The sequence below is a fragment of the Astyanax mexicanus genome, chromosome 25, assembly GCF_023375975.1.
Source record: "Astyanax mexicanus isolate ESR-SI-001 chromosome 25, AstMex3_surface, whole genome shotgun sequence".
In the NCBI taxonomy this organism is placed as follows: domain Eukaryota; kingdom Metazoa; phylum Chordata; class Actinopteri; order Characiformes; family Acestrorhamphidae; genus Astyanax; species Astyanax mexicanus.
The window spans coordinates 26,687,669-26,701,032 of NC_064432.1; the positions used below are offsets into that span (position 1 = coordinate 26,687,669).

General features: G+C 38.4%; 1 protein-coding gene and 1 long non-coding RNA gene across 2 annotated transcripts in view; one reads left to right on the forward strand and one right to left on the reverse strand.

The window, feature by feature from the left end:
- The window catches only part of LOC103027747 (ATP-binding cassette sub-family C member 2), a 52,467-nt gene that overhangs the window by 1,173 nt on the left and 37,930 nt on the right, over positions 1-13,364 (reverse strand). Inside the window, exons 23-31 of the mRNA XM_049472093.1 lie at positions 12,678-12,832; positions 11,405-11,560; positions 10,257-10,456; positions 9,400-9,526; positions 8,706-8,807; positions 8,001-8,144; positions 5,742-5,900; positions 3,776-3,942; positions 1,856-2,050 (exon numbers count right to left, since the gene is read on the reverse strand). Of these exons, the coding sequence (XP_049328050.1) occupies positions 1,856-2,050; positions 3,776-3,942; positions 5,742-5,900; positions 8,001-8,144; positions 8,706-8,807; positions 9,400-9,526; positions 10,257-10,456; positions 11,405-11,560; positions 12,678-12,832 (1,405 nt within the window). The remainder of the gene's footprint in view (positions 1-1,855; positions 2,051-3,775; positions 3,943-5,741; positions 5,901-8,000; positions 8,145-8,705; positions 8,808-9,399; positions 9,527-10,256; positions 10,457-11,404; positions 11,561-12,677; positions 12,833-13,364) is intronic.
- LOC125787633 (uncharacterized) lies at positions 4,981-5,504 on the forward strand. The gene is made up of 3 exons (XR_007429451.1): positions 4,981-5,020; positions 5,103-5,184; positions 5,431-5,504. It is a non-coding gene; the product is annotated as an uncharacterized LOC125787633 (long non-coding RNA).

The following is a 13,364-nucleotide window of genomic DNA, read 5'->3' on the forward strand; positions in this document are numbered from 1 at the left end:
AAAAAACAACAATTGTAAAAATGCTCTCCCTGCTGTCTGACAAAAATTAATTGTTATAAAATATTGAGTGTTTTTCTTTTTAAGAAAAGTAACTTTTATCTTTTTTTTTTGCATTTATTACACAAAATGTTCCATATTTTTTGAAAACATGTTCTTTCTCATTGTAAGGATTTTTTTAGAGCATAAATTTCACAAAAAAAAAAAAACAATTTAAAAAAGTCCTCCCCTTGCTGTCCGTTTAAAAAAAGTATTTTTTGCGTAAAATACTGAATAAATGCTTATTTGTAAATTTTCTGGAAACCAGGTCATTCTTTATTTACGTTGTTATTGTCACTAATGGAGGTTTGGAGCCGTGGAGCTCCTGTTCAAAGGTTTTATACACTTTTTATTTATTTCCAGAACATTAGTGCGTAAAGTACGGAGTAACAGGAGTGAAGAGTTCTTCAGCTCTTTGAGCTTCTAGCGCCGCTGATGCTGCCGGGCAGTTTTTACTACAGAGAGAAGATCCATTAGTGCTGGCTTTTGTTGAGTGGGTGAGTGGGTGATGAGTGGGGAGGTGATATCGCTGCTCAGGTTCAGAAGTTCGGGAGATATGTTGAAATAGACGACCTGGAGAAATCATCGCCGTCTGCCTGAACTCGAGTCAGAGCTCACATTAGAGCTCGTCTTAAAGCTTAAAAGCGTTTAAAAGCAGAAGAGAACGACGGATATTAGATCCAGACCTTCAGGTTGAGCCAAAACATCTCAACTGTGGCCCCTGTTTACTCTAAAACCCAGAAATAAAATACAGTCAATCCAATCAATCGTCTTCTAAAGTCTTAAACTGTGTAGATAATGTTTTAAAAACCTAAAAAACCCAGGCTTTAACCATCACAAGCATCTCTCAAAAAACAAACACCTGAAAAAGTATCTTACAGCTGTTTCTACAAACCGACCAAAACCACTGACAGATCCAGCAAGAAGAGCCGAGACGTCCATGGTCACTCTGGAGGAGCTGCAGAGATCCACAGCTCAGGAGGATGAGGAGAATCTGTCCACGGGAAAACTACACTGTCCACTGTCCACAGGACAACTATGCTTGGGATGGTTAAAGCTTGGGTTTTTTAAGTTTTTAAAAGTTTATCTACACAATTTAAGACTTTTGAAGACTAAAATTAGAGGCTTTTATCCCCATTTCACAATTTAAAAAATGTGTTCAAGAGCTTTTTACTGATACATGCACATGCTTTGCGATTAATTGACTGTTTTAACATTATTGTTTTTTTGTATGTTTCTGTTTATTAGATTGTTTGTTGCCTTTATGTCGTTCCTCAAGTGGTTTCTGCTGCTTGCCAGGCCGTTATTGTAAATAAGAACTTGTGCTTAATGACTAGCCTGGTGAAATAAAGGTGAAATAAATGGAACTATAAGTCTTAAACTACACAAATCTTTATGGATCTTTATGGAAGCTACACGTACACATGTAGGAACACAGCAAACATGTGGGAAAACTGCTCATCACCCTGAACACAACATTCATCCTCACTGTGAAACATGCTGGTGGTAGCATCATGCTGTGGGGATAAGCTTTTTTTCGCTTTTTTTCTTCAGCAGCGACAGATTTGAGAAGCTGGTCAGAGTTGATGGATGGAAGATGGATGGAGATAAATAAATACAGAACAATCCTAGAAAAAAGAAAACCTGTTGGAGATCTGTTGCAAAAGACCTTCTGAGACCTTCCGCCAAGACGATGACCCTAAACATACAGCCAAAGTCCTAAAGACCTAAATCCTACTCATCTTCTGCATTGTCTGTTTCTCTGACCTCTCTCCTCGTTTGATCTGTCGATCTGTAACTCTGTGTTAGCTGATCTCACCGTGAGCTATCCAGGATGGTGTTGATGCGGTGGGCGATGGTGAGCACGGTGCAGTGGGAGAACTCTCGGCGGATGGTGGTCTGGATCAGGTCGTCCGTCTCCAGATCCACGGCGGCCGTGGCCTCGTCCAGAATCAGGATCTTAGATTTACGGAGAAGAGCCCGAGCCAAACACAGGAGCTGCCTCTGACCAACACTGTGGAGATAAAATTAACAGAACATGGGTAAGAAAACCATGCAGAGAAGCAGAACACGTCACATAACGATAGAGAACGTCTCTCAGCATCTTACACAACTTATCTCACTATTTTACAACTCGAAACGTGGAGTTTAAGAACAGATACAGCTACAGAAAACAGAAAGTATCGTATTATCAGATTATACCACAGTTAGTTGTGACCCTGCAATGTGATTGGCTGAGAGGCGTTTTATGAGTGACATTATCAGCTGGTAATGCACTGTAACCGAAGCTCTCCATGTATTACTCCGTCACATACAGGTAATCTAACAACGATGTAGCGATTACAAACCAAATACAAACCATAGGCACAGTGAATAAACGCAATGTCTCCAATAGGTGGCGCAGGCAAAGACATGGTCCCACAAATAAATAAATAAGCCCAGCGATTCACAAAAATATGCATTATTACCCACATTATCAGGTTAAGAGCTGTTATTATTAAAATAAAAGCTTAAGTGTATATATTGTACAATTAATATAGGGAATTTTTAGCTAAATGTAAGGTAGACTCTTCTTATTCAGCAGATCTCGCCGCTAAGCTGAGCAAACAAAACTGTAATTCATAAAAAAAAAACATTTTATTTTAAAGTTAAATGAGTGCTGGATGTTAATCTGCACAGATTTCTCTCCTGAAAACTCCTGTTTATTTGGGTGAGTAAAGTGCTTCCGTTTATTTACAGTAAGCTTAGATTTACAGACTTACACTAAGACTTGGTGCAGCAGCATTAGCATTAGCGGCTAACCGTTAAGTGCCCCCCACCGCTCTGCACTGAGAAACCCTGAGTGTTCCGGTAAGCCAGGGCAATATTAGCTAGCGGTTCGTCCCACATATCTTGTTGTAACACAATAAACATTCAGACTATAGTGCGATATACTTAGCTCTGAACGGCCGAAGACGCTAGTGCTAATACTGCTCCAGAAGCGCTAGCCTTTGTTTCTTCTCATAATCTGTATTAGAACATTACTCAAAATCCAGCAGAGATGTGCAATGCTGTCTTAGAGGAATGTAAAATTTAACCTCCTAAGGCCTGGCGTCCACATGTGTGGACATCACATTTTGGGTTGTCGAGACCACAACACTAAATTTTGCTCTAAAACTATGCAATTGCTAAGTGGTCTCCATGGTATCTCAGGTGGTTGCTAGAGATATGTTGTTGGTTGTTGATAATTGGTTTATAATTGGTAGCTATGGTGCTGATAAGTGGTCTCTATGGTATCTCAGTCGTCTTGACTACAACACTAAATTTTGCTCTACATAGGCCTGGTGTCCTATGTTTTTGTTCAGAAATTAAAATGAAGAGTAAATACAGTAAATGTTTATATATATATATTTTTTTTACTTTGTTACATCTTGTTACGTGAAGCAGCACTTCAAATGAGCCATATTGCTCAAAGGGGAACAATTGTTGTTTCTACTCTTGTTTGTTTGTTTGCACTGTGTTCAGACACAAAATAAATGTTTTGCACATTATCATACTAATTGTGACTTCATTGTTTTATTGCAATATAAAACTAACGTCCACATATGTGGACATCACTTTTCTGTTCGTTTTTTACACTAATCAGGTGCTAATTAGCCCAAATAGCAAAGAGAAATAAAAAATGCATGCCATGCAAGAGTTTACGTCTCAGGAGTTTAAACATACTCTGTTTTTTAACACTTTTTTTGGATGATTTTACCTGAGATTTTCTCCTCCCTCCGAAACCTCGTGCTGAAGTCCTGCAGGAAGAGTCCCGACATACTCCTTCAGATGAGCTAACTCCAGAACCCTCCAGATGTCCTCATCACTGAACCTCTCAAACGGGTCCAGATTCATCCGCAGAGATCCTGAGAACAGCACTGGATCCTGAGAAAAGACAGATTTATAGTGATTTTATAGTGCATTTTTATTAGTTAATGCCACTGTGCCTGTTTATATGTTATATAATAAAAATATAATACAATTAATACAATTTACCTCTTTTAAATCAAAATATTTCAATATAATTGTACAGAATCTAGCGTTAAAGCATGCATGGTCTAAAAGCATGCAAACACACTAACATGCCAACTGACTTATGTTAAAATAAGTCGACATTACAGCAGAGGACGACTTGGGAACGTCCAGACCTGTATAAGTTGTAAGGTGTTATCTTGTGAGTGAGGTTAACTAAAGTTGGAGCTAATATATCCACAGACACTGGGCAGTGGATGCAGCAGGGGAGTGTTAATGATCGTGACCGGAGGCTTCTGGTTATCTAAGGTGGTTGCTATGGTGTTGCTATGTGGTTTCTAACTGGTTGCTACAGTGCTGATAGGTGGTCTTTATGGTATCTTAGGTGGTTGCTATAACTATGGTGTTGATATCTGATAGCTATGGTGCTAAAAGGGGGTCTTTATGGTATCTCAGGTGGTTGCTATAGCTATGGTGTTGCTAAGTGATTTCTAAATTGAAGCTAAGATGATGAAAGGTGGTCTCTGTGGTATATTAGGTGGTCCCTTCGGTGCTGATAAGTGATCTCTATGGTATCTCAGGTGGTTGCTGTAGCTATGGAGTTGCTAAGTGGTTTCTAACTGGTAGCTATGGTGTTGATAGGTGGTCTCTATGGTATCTCAGGTGGTTGCTGTAGCTATGGAGTTGCTAAGTGGTTTCTAACTGGTAGCTATGGTGCTGATAGGTGGTCTCTATGTTATCTCAGGTGGTTGCTGTAGCTATGGAGTTGCTAAGTGGTTTCTAACTGGTAGCTATGATGCTGATAGGTGGTCTCTATGGTATCTCAGGTGGTTGCTGTAGCTATGGAGTTGCTAAGTGGTTTCTAACTGGTAGCTATGATGCTGATAGGTGGTCTCTATGGTATCTCAGGTGGTTGCTGTAGCTATGGAGTTGCTAAGTGGTTTCTAACTGGTAGCTATGATGCTGATAGGTGGTCTCTATGGTATCTCAGGTGGTTGCTGTAGCTATGGAGTTGCTAAGTGGTTTCTAACTGGTAGCTATGGTGCTGATAGGTGGTCTCTATGTTATCTCAGGTGGTTGCTGTAGCTATGGAGTTGCTAAGTGGTTTCTAACTGGTAGCTATGATGCTGATAGGTGGTCTCTATGGTATCTCAGGTGGTTGCTGTAGCTATGGAGTTGCTAAGTGGTTTCTAACTGGTAGCTATGATGCTGATAGGTGGTCTCTATGGTATCTCAGGTGGTTGCTGTAGCTATGGAGTTGCTAAGTGGTTTCTAACTGGTAGCTATGATGCTGATAGGTGGTCTCTATGGTATCTCAGGTGGTTGCTGTAGCTATGGAGTTGCTAAGTGGTTTCTAACTGGTAGCTATGATGCTGATAGGTGGTCTCTGTGGTATCTCAGGTGGTTGTAATAGCTGTGGTGTTGCTAAATGGTTTCTTAATTAAAGCTAAGATGATAAATGGTGTTGGTTCCTGTTGTTTTGCTAGCTGGTTGCTAAGGTCTTACTAGCTGCTTGCTAGATATGGCAAAAGTCATGGGACAGGAATTAGTATCAGTTCACATCAGTGTAAAAATCTGCATTTAAACAGTAATTTACAGTTACTGTGAGTAGATGAATGACTTAATATAGGGAGAAATTCACATTCATTTATATTTTATTACTTAATATTAAAATTGTACAGTATATAAATGATAATATTCTGCATGTTAACCTGTGGAATGATGGTGAGTCTGCTCCTGAGGTCGTGGAGACCCATGCTGGCGATGTTCTCCCCGTCTATCAGGATTCGTCCATCGGCTGCTTCAATAATCCGGAACAGACAGTTGGTCAGGCTGGACTTTCCTGCTCCAGTTCTACCCACAATTCCAATCTGCAAAATAAGAGTTCATCATAAATCACAATTCTGACACAAATATCAGCTTTTTAGAAAATATTCACAAAGAACTGTAATTCTCTGGTAGCAGAGGTTCCAGAAAATATCTGCACAAAACTTCAATTGCTTTAAAATTAACAAAATTACAATGTTTTTTTACAGATATTTTTTGGAAACCACACAATATTAATCTGAATAACAAGAGTCAGATAAAGCAAAAAAAGAAAAAAAAATGTTTGTAAAACATACAAAAGTACATTTCTGGCAGCAGATGTTTCAGAAAATATCTTTAAAAACATTTTTCCAAAAATATTTGTACAAAAAATAGTAAATGTCACCAAAGTTTCCAGAAAATATCTGTAAAAAACAGCCTTTTCTGGCAGCAAGGACTCCAGAAGAAAAGTGGAAAAATACGTTATTTTCTTGTATCAGGAGTTTCAGGAAATATCTATAAAATAGTACATTTCTAAAAGCAGAGGTTCCTTTTAAATATCTGTAAAAATAAGTTATTTTCTAGTTGCAAAGGTTTAAAAAATATCTGTATAAAATCAAAATTGTCCAGAAAATATCTGTAAAAAACTGTAATTGTATGGCAGCAGGAGTTTCAGAAAATAATCATTTTTTTTTTTTTTTACAGATATTTTCATGACATCCTGCAGCCAGAAAGATGTTGTTTTTCCCAGATATTTATATCAATGTATTTTCCTTTTTTTTTTTTTTTTTACTTTTTTTGTATCTTTACTTTTTAATTTTGCAGTTTTTGCTTGGCAGCCATTCTAAATTTGAAAGGATTTCTGAATGCAGTATGACCAGACTGGTTAATGTTTTAACTAGAAGGTGTGTTTTCACCTTTTCAACCTCTTTTACCATCAAAGACCAGCTTTAAATATCTAATCCAGCAGAATCTGGTTTATTTCAGCAGGGATTAAATTGAATAACAGTTATATAATGTAGACTCTACATCAGTTCTCAGTTTAACGCAGAGGAAATCCAGCGGAGGTGTGAGATATTAACCTCATATCTCAGGAATCACCTGTCTGGACTCCTGAAGGTGAGGTAGAAGCTGAGATGTTATGTAAGGAGGAGCAGGAATTAAACTGTCGTCCAGATGGAGAATCTCATGTCAAAACTGTCAGCTGTCCTTTTATCCTGACAGTTTTCTCTGTTCTCCTCTGAAACGCTGCTGCAGAGGCGTGTTATCAGATTAAAGCAGCGATACGGAACATCACGCTCTCTCACGCTTCTTAAAAGCAGCTTAAAAGCAGAAAAAACTAAGCTGAAACTTTTTTAAAATGTCTAAAAGTCGATAAAAAGTTTTTACACTTAGACGAGATGATCAGTGATGAAGAACAAATGCATGAATTGATTTTCTATCAAAATAGAAAAGGGCTTTTTCTGAAGCTAATTGAAACTAAGTGGTTTCCACTGGTCACTACGGCATTCCAGGTGGCTGCTATGGTGTTGCTAGGTGGTTGCTATGGTCAGAGACGTAATTAATAAGAGATGTATGACTCAGATTTCTCGCAGCGCTAATCGTGGCGCCCGTTCCAGGACAAAAAACAGCCAATCAGCCAATCAGGGTTCTGGTGGGAAAGCCCCGCCCTCAATCGATGCGGAGATCTGCGCAGGCGCAGTAGCCATAACAAACTGAACGCTATAAACTGTTTTTTTACCAGATTTTATTAGTGATATAAAATATTGAATATGATTATGAGTTTCTTAAATTCTAATCCGTAATCCGATAATTGGTTTTCTAAAATGCACATGATTATTTCCCGGGACTTTATAGTCGGTGATCCTCTATAAAGCTGTTTATGATCTATAAAGCTCTCTGATGATCTGAAGGAGGCTTCAGTCGTGCACCCTCGCTGTCCTGGAGGACGACATCACTTGCCCTGGTTTTATCAGACAGCTGGATGAAACCGGAGCTTGTTATTGGTTTGTGGTGAACGACAGTAATCCCTCGCTCTTCCTCCTCCTCCTCTCATTTCTGCGTCTGATTAAAAGCAGCACGAAGGTGCTCTCTCACCGCGAGAGCCTCCTAATTAAGAGCCTCCGCCGGAGCGTTAGCGCGGTGTAACCGGTACTGCACAGTACCTTCTCCGTACTGTCGATATCACACGTCACCCCGTGCAGAACCAGATCCAGCTCCGGACGATACCGGACCTTATAGTCCTCAAACCGCACCTTCCCTTCAGACGGCCAATCAGCAGGAGGACGCCTGCTCGTTATCCAATCAGCCTGAAGAGAGAACCGGAGAAGAAAACGAGGGATTAAAGAACACAAATCAATTAAATACGTATTTTACACTAACACTACTTCATCACCACGCCTCATATAATGAGTAGGAATAGGTAGACAGACAGACAGACAGACAGACAGACAGACAGACAGACAGACAGACAGATAGATAGATAGATAGATCTTTAGATAGATAGATAGATAGATAGATAGATAGATAGATAGATAGATAGATAGATAGATAGATAGATAGATAGATAGATAGATAGATAGATAGATCTTAGTCAGAAGTAAATTATTCATAGTGGATACTGCCAAATTCATAGTAGATACTAAATAATTCATAGTGGGTACTGATTCATTTACAGTACATACTGAATCATTTATAGTGGATATTGAATGTTTCACAGTCGTTACTAAGTGATTACTAGAAGCTGATTAATTCCTAGTAGTTGAAGAATATTTAGTATTTTTTGTAATAATTCATGGTGAAAACTGAATAATTCATAGTAGATACTAGAAAACTGATTGTGGAGAGCACGCTCAGTGTAAAATACGAACCTCGTTCTGGATCTCGGTGTACTCACTGACTCTCTCCACCGCCACGATGTTGGTCTCCAGCTCTGAGGTCATCCTCACCAACCAGTTCAGAGTCTGAGTCACCTGATAAACCCACAACACATCACCACAGCTTTCACATATACTCAAGATACCTGCTATACTTTCATCTTCAAATATATACATACAGGGTTTGCGTTTATCAGGAGCTCCACTGACTGAATACAACCTAGACAGACGCCAACAGTCAGACGTTCATTGCTATCTCGGCAACACAGCAGCACAAACCCAACTTTTACATCAACAATAAACAGAATAGTAAATAAAATAACATTGCTGTTCCCGTAAATGAGCTGCTGGAGCTCCTTCACAGCATCAACCAGCAGCTCAGTTTCCTCTGCTGAGAAGAGTTTGTTGAACACGTCCAGGTAGCTGCACCGTTACAATAGCAATCCACCAAAGACAGAGCTCACCTGATCTACTCTTAAAGAGAATGATGAGCAAGAGACACTCTGATTGGTTTATTTATTTTAGTTACACCTAAAATAAAAACACCCATGATTAATTAAGGTTAAGAGAATTAGTACAGATACGCAAGGTGTACTTTTCCCGTCGTTACGACAGCAAAGACACACTAACCTAAACGCCCTAAACGTCACTAATTCATAGTGACATATTTAAAGGGGCGTGGTCTTACGTTTAAAGCGTAGGAGATGGAGAGTCCAACCAGGCCGCTGTCCAAGCTATCTCGAGATATTACGGCGAACAGCGCTGAGAAAAACACCACCAGATTACCCAGAAACTCCAACCGGATGGCCAGCCACCTGCAAGATAACCAACAACATGGAGTCAGTTTCCTCTGCTGAGAAACGTCCTGGTAGCTGCAATAGGACGATTAGAATAGCCCTACTGAGGTAAATCTATTGTTATAGTAGCACTGCTAAAGAAAACTTTAGGATTGGAAAAGTGATAGCACTGCTGAGGCACATTCATGATAGAAATAACACAGCTGAGGTAAATGTACGACTAGGATGATTAGAATGGCACTACTGAGGTAAATCTATTGTTATAGTAGCACTGCTAAAGAAAACTTTAGGATTGGAAAAGTGATAGCACTGCTGAGGTACATTCACGATTAGAATAGGACTAGTGAGGTAAATCTATGTTTAATGTGAATAAAATAGCACTGCTGAGGTAAATAATTAATTGATTAATGACTAGAACAGCTGTAACTGAAGTGAAAATGTAGTGTTCAAATATAGTGTTTTTATATAGTGAAATATATTGTTTTTGTTTATATTAGTGGAGATGCATCGTGCATCATGCACCGCCGGTTCTGTAAATGAGTCTCATTACTGTTTTATCAACAGTAAATATACTGTAAAACATAAGCGTGACTCGTGTTTGTGTGTTGCTATGTTCTATTAGCTCTGAGATCACGTTTCGAACATATATAATAGATATATAAATACGACAGCAGCTCACAGACGTCACTCTGTTAATGGAGAAGAGTGGAGTAAATGGGGAAAACCTGAGTAAAACTCGGTTTTATACCTGTTGGAGACGATCCAGGGGTAGACGCTCTTCAGGTTCTCGTCGATGGTGGTTCTGTTGCGCTGCAGGAAGCGCTCCTGATGTCCGTAGGCGCGAATAACCGACAGACCCGAGACCGTCTCGCCGAAGTGAGAGTAGATGGGCGAGCGAGACACCGAGTCCAGACGCCTCAGCTGTCTGGATGTGGCCACGTAAAACCTCTAAAACACAGTAAACAACATAAAGAACGGGTTTATTAATGATTAGAACAGCACTGCTGAGGTAAATGTATGATTAGAACAGCAGTACTAAGGAAACTGTATGACTATAATATTGCTACAGAGGTAGATGTTTTATTAGAAGAGCACTACTGAGGAAAATGTACAATTAGTATGATTAGAATAGCACTACTGAGGTAAATGTATGACTATAATAGTGCTACTAAGTTAGATGTTTTATTAGGATAGCATTGCTAAGGTAAATTTATAATCAGAATAGCACTACTGAGGTAAATGTATGCTAAAAATAGCACTGCTAAAGTAAATGTATGACTAGAATAGCAATATTGAGGTACATTTATGATTACATTATTAGAATTATTAGAATAGCACTACTGAGGTAAATGTATGAGTATAACAGTGCTACTGAGGTAGATGTGTTATTAGAATAGCACTGCTGAGGTACATTTATGGCCATAATAGCACTATTGGTCTAAATGTATGACTATAACAGTGCTACTGAGGTAGATGTGTTATTAGAACAGTGCTACTGAGGTAAATGTATGATTAGAATAGCACTGCTAAGGTAAATGTATAGTTAGAATAACACTGTTGAGGTAAATGTATAATTAGAATAACACTGCTGAGGTAAAGGTATTATTAGAATAGCACTGCTAAAGTAAATGTATGATTAGATTAGCAATACTGAGGTAAATGTATGATAAGAATAGCACTCCTGTGGTAGATATATGATTAGAATAGCACTACTGAGGTAAATGAATGACTAGAACAGCACTACACAAACCAACCACTTCTGACACCAATATTTATATGTAATCTGCGAGTTAAAAATCAATACTGTGTTTTTGAAAATCGATACAGTATTGCAAAACTATATATTGCGATATTTATATAAAAATATATACGTTAAATAAAGCTTAACCAGATTACCTGAACAAAGTAGTAGACCACGGCGAGCGGCACGATGATGGCGGTAAAGATGGGCGTGGCCAGGCAGATGACGAACAGCGTCCCCAGAACCCCCAGCAGACACAGAACCCACGAGCGGAAGGACATGGGGATCATCTCGTCCACAGTAAACATATCCTGCAGGAGGAGAAGAACATATATTTTAAATATATCTGATAATCTGAAAGACTGGAGCTCCATATTCACACCATCATCATTATTCCTGCAGATCTCCTCTCACTGCTGACATGCAGAGCCAATTTACTGATAACACTCACTATAATCACAATATATCCCTCACACAGCAAATATAACACCAGAGAACACTGTTCCAGCACAGACATATAACCTCAGAATCATCATTATTATTACAGGAGACAATTACACGCTAAAACAGCCAGGAAAATACTATAAGAACCTCTTGCATGCTATTTCTGACTAATAACACAAGGTTTTGCACAGATTATATTTATTTTAGCATTAGCAGAAAGCTGTAGAACTCTACATCATCCATGCATTAACTGTTTACAGCTGCTAAAAATAATATAGTAAAAATACCTTTTAAGGTTAAAATATTCAGATCCAACTTTCAGATGCATTTTCTTGACATTTAGATGCATACAAATATACAAAAACTAAAACAAATTTAGGTTTTCAGATCAAAACAGTTCAGATGCATACAGTTTCAGTTTTAAACATTTCCGAAAAAAATCAGACCAATACCTTTCTTTAGATTAAAAAAAAAATCAGACCAATAAACGATTTAAAAACGATTTAAGTTTTAAAAAGTTCAGATACATATATTTTCAGATTCAAAAAATTCAGATCCATACATTTTTAGATTTTTTAAAATTCAGATCCATAAACTTTGATATTTTGAACTTTGAACTTTCAGATTGAAAAAAATCTTGAGATAAAAAATATAGATTCTTGCTTTTTCAGATTTAAAAAAATCAGATCTATAGTTGGGATGGGATAGTTTTAAAGGAGCATTAGAATTAAAGCTATTTATTGATTGGTAGGACTGTACTAACGAGGGAATAGCCACATATAAAATATAAAAATATAAGGAAATCACATCCCAGAGTCTGAAGAAGTTCTTTAGCTGTAGAAGCGAATTTAACTGGAGGTTGGAGGATCTGTTGTGGTTGGAGAACTGGGTTACTAATCACAGGGTTGTGGTTTCAATTGCTAATATTTTCAATTGTCTATAATAATTTTTATGTAGAAATAATAAGAGTTAATTTTTCTGTACCTTGGCGAATCGGTTGACGACTCTTCCGGACGGCGTGGTGTCGAAGAACAGCATGGGAACCCGCAGGATGTTGGACAGCAGGCGAGAGTGGAGGGTTCTGGAGGCGTGGATAGCTCCATCAGCCAGCAGCAGAGTTCCTACAAACACCAGGAAACCTGAGGAACAGCGTGAAGATCAGATCAACCACCTCCATAACGACCAGAGTAAACAGATCTATTGAGAAATCGATAAGGGTTGTGGATGGAAGGCTAATGGGGCTCCATTAGCATTCGTTAGGGTTGGGTTTCCCTTGTTTTAAGTCGTGATGATGATGCGTACTGCTGATTGCAATTGAGCTGCGACCAAAAATAATCAATCAATGGTGCATTTTAGGGCTTTCCTTGCATTTTTACACAAAATTGCTAAAATGCTAAATCAAGTGTTTGAACTCTCCACGACTGATTTGACTTATTTTGTCGCTGATTGAAGCAGCTGTTAGTCTTCGCCTTCTTAGAGTCCTTAGAAAGACTGGACTTGACTTTCTCAACTAAAAAAAATATAAAAAAAATATATAAAATATATAAAATATATAAGGCACACTGTATTATAGGGATCATTTTTAGAGACACTATAATGAACAGGTTTTAAGATTTCTCTCCTGAAAAACTGCGCTTCCCTTTATTTACAGTAAGATTTCCAAATGTCTCC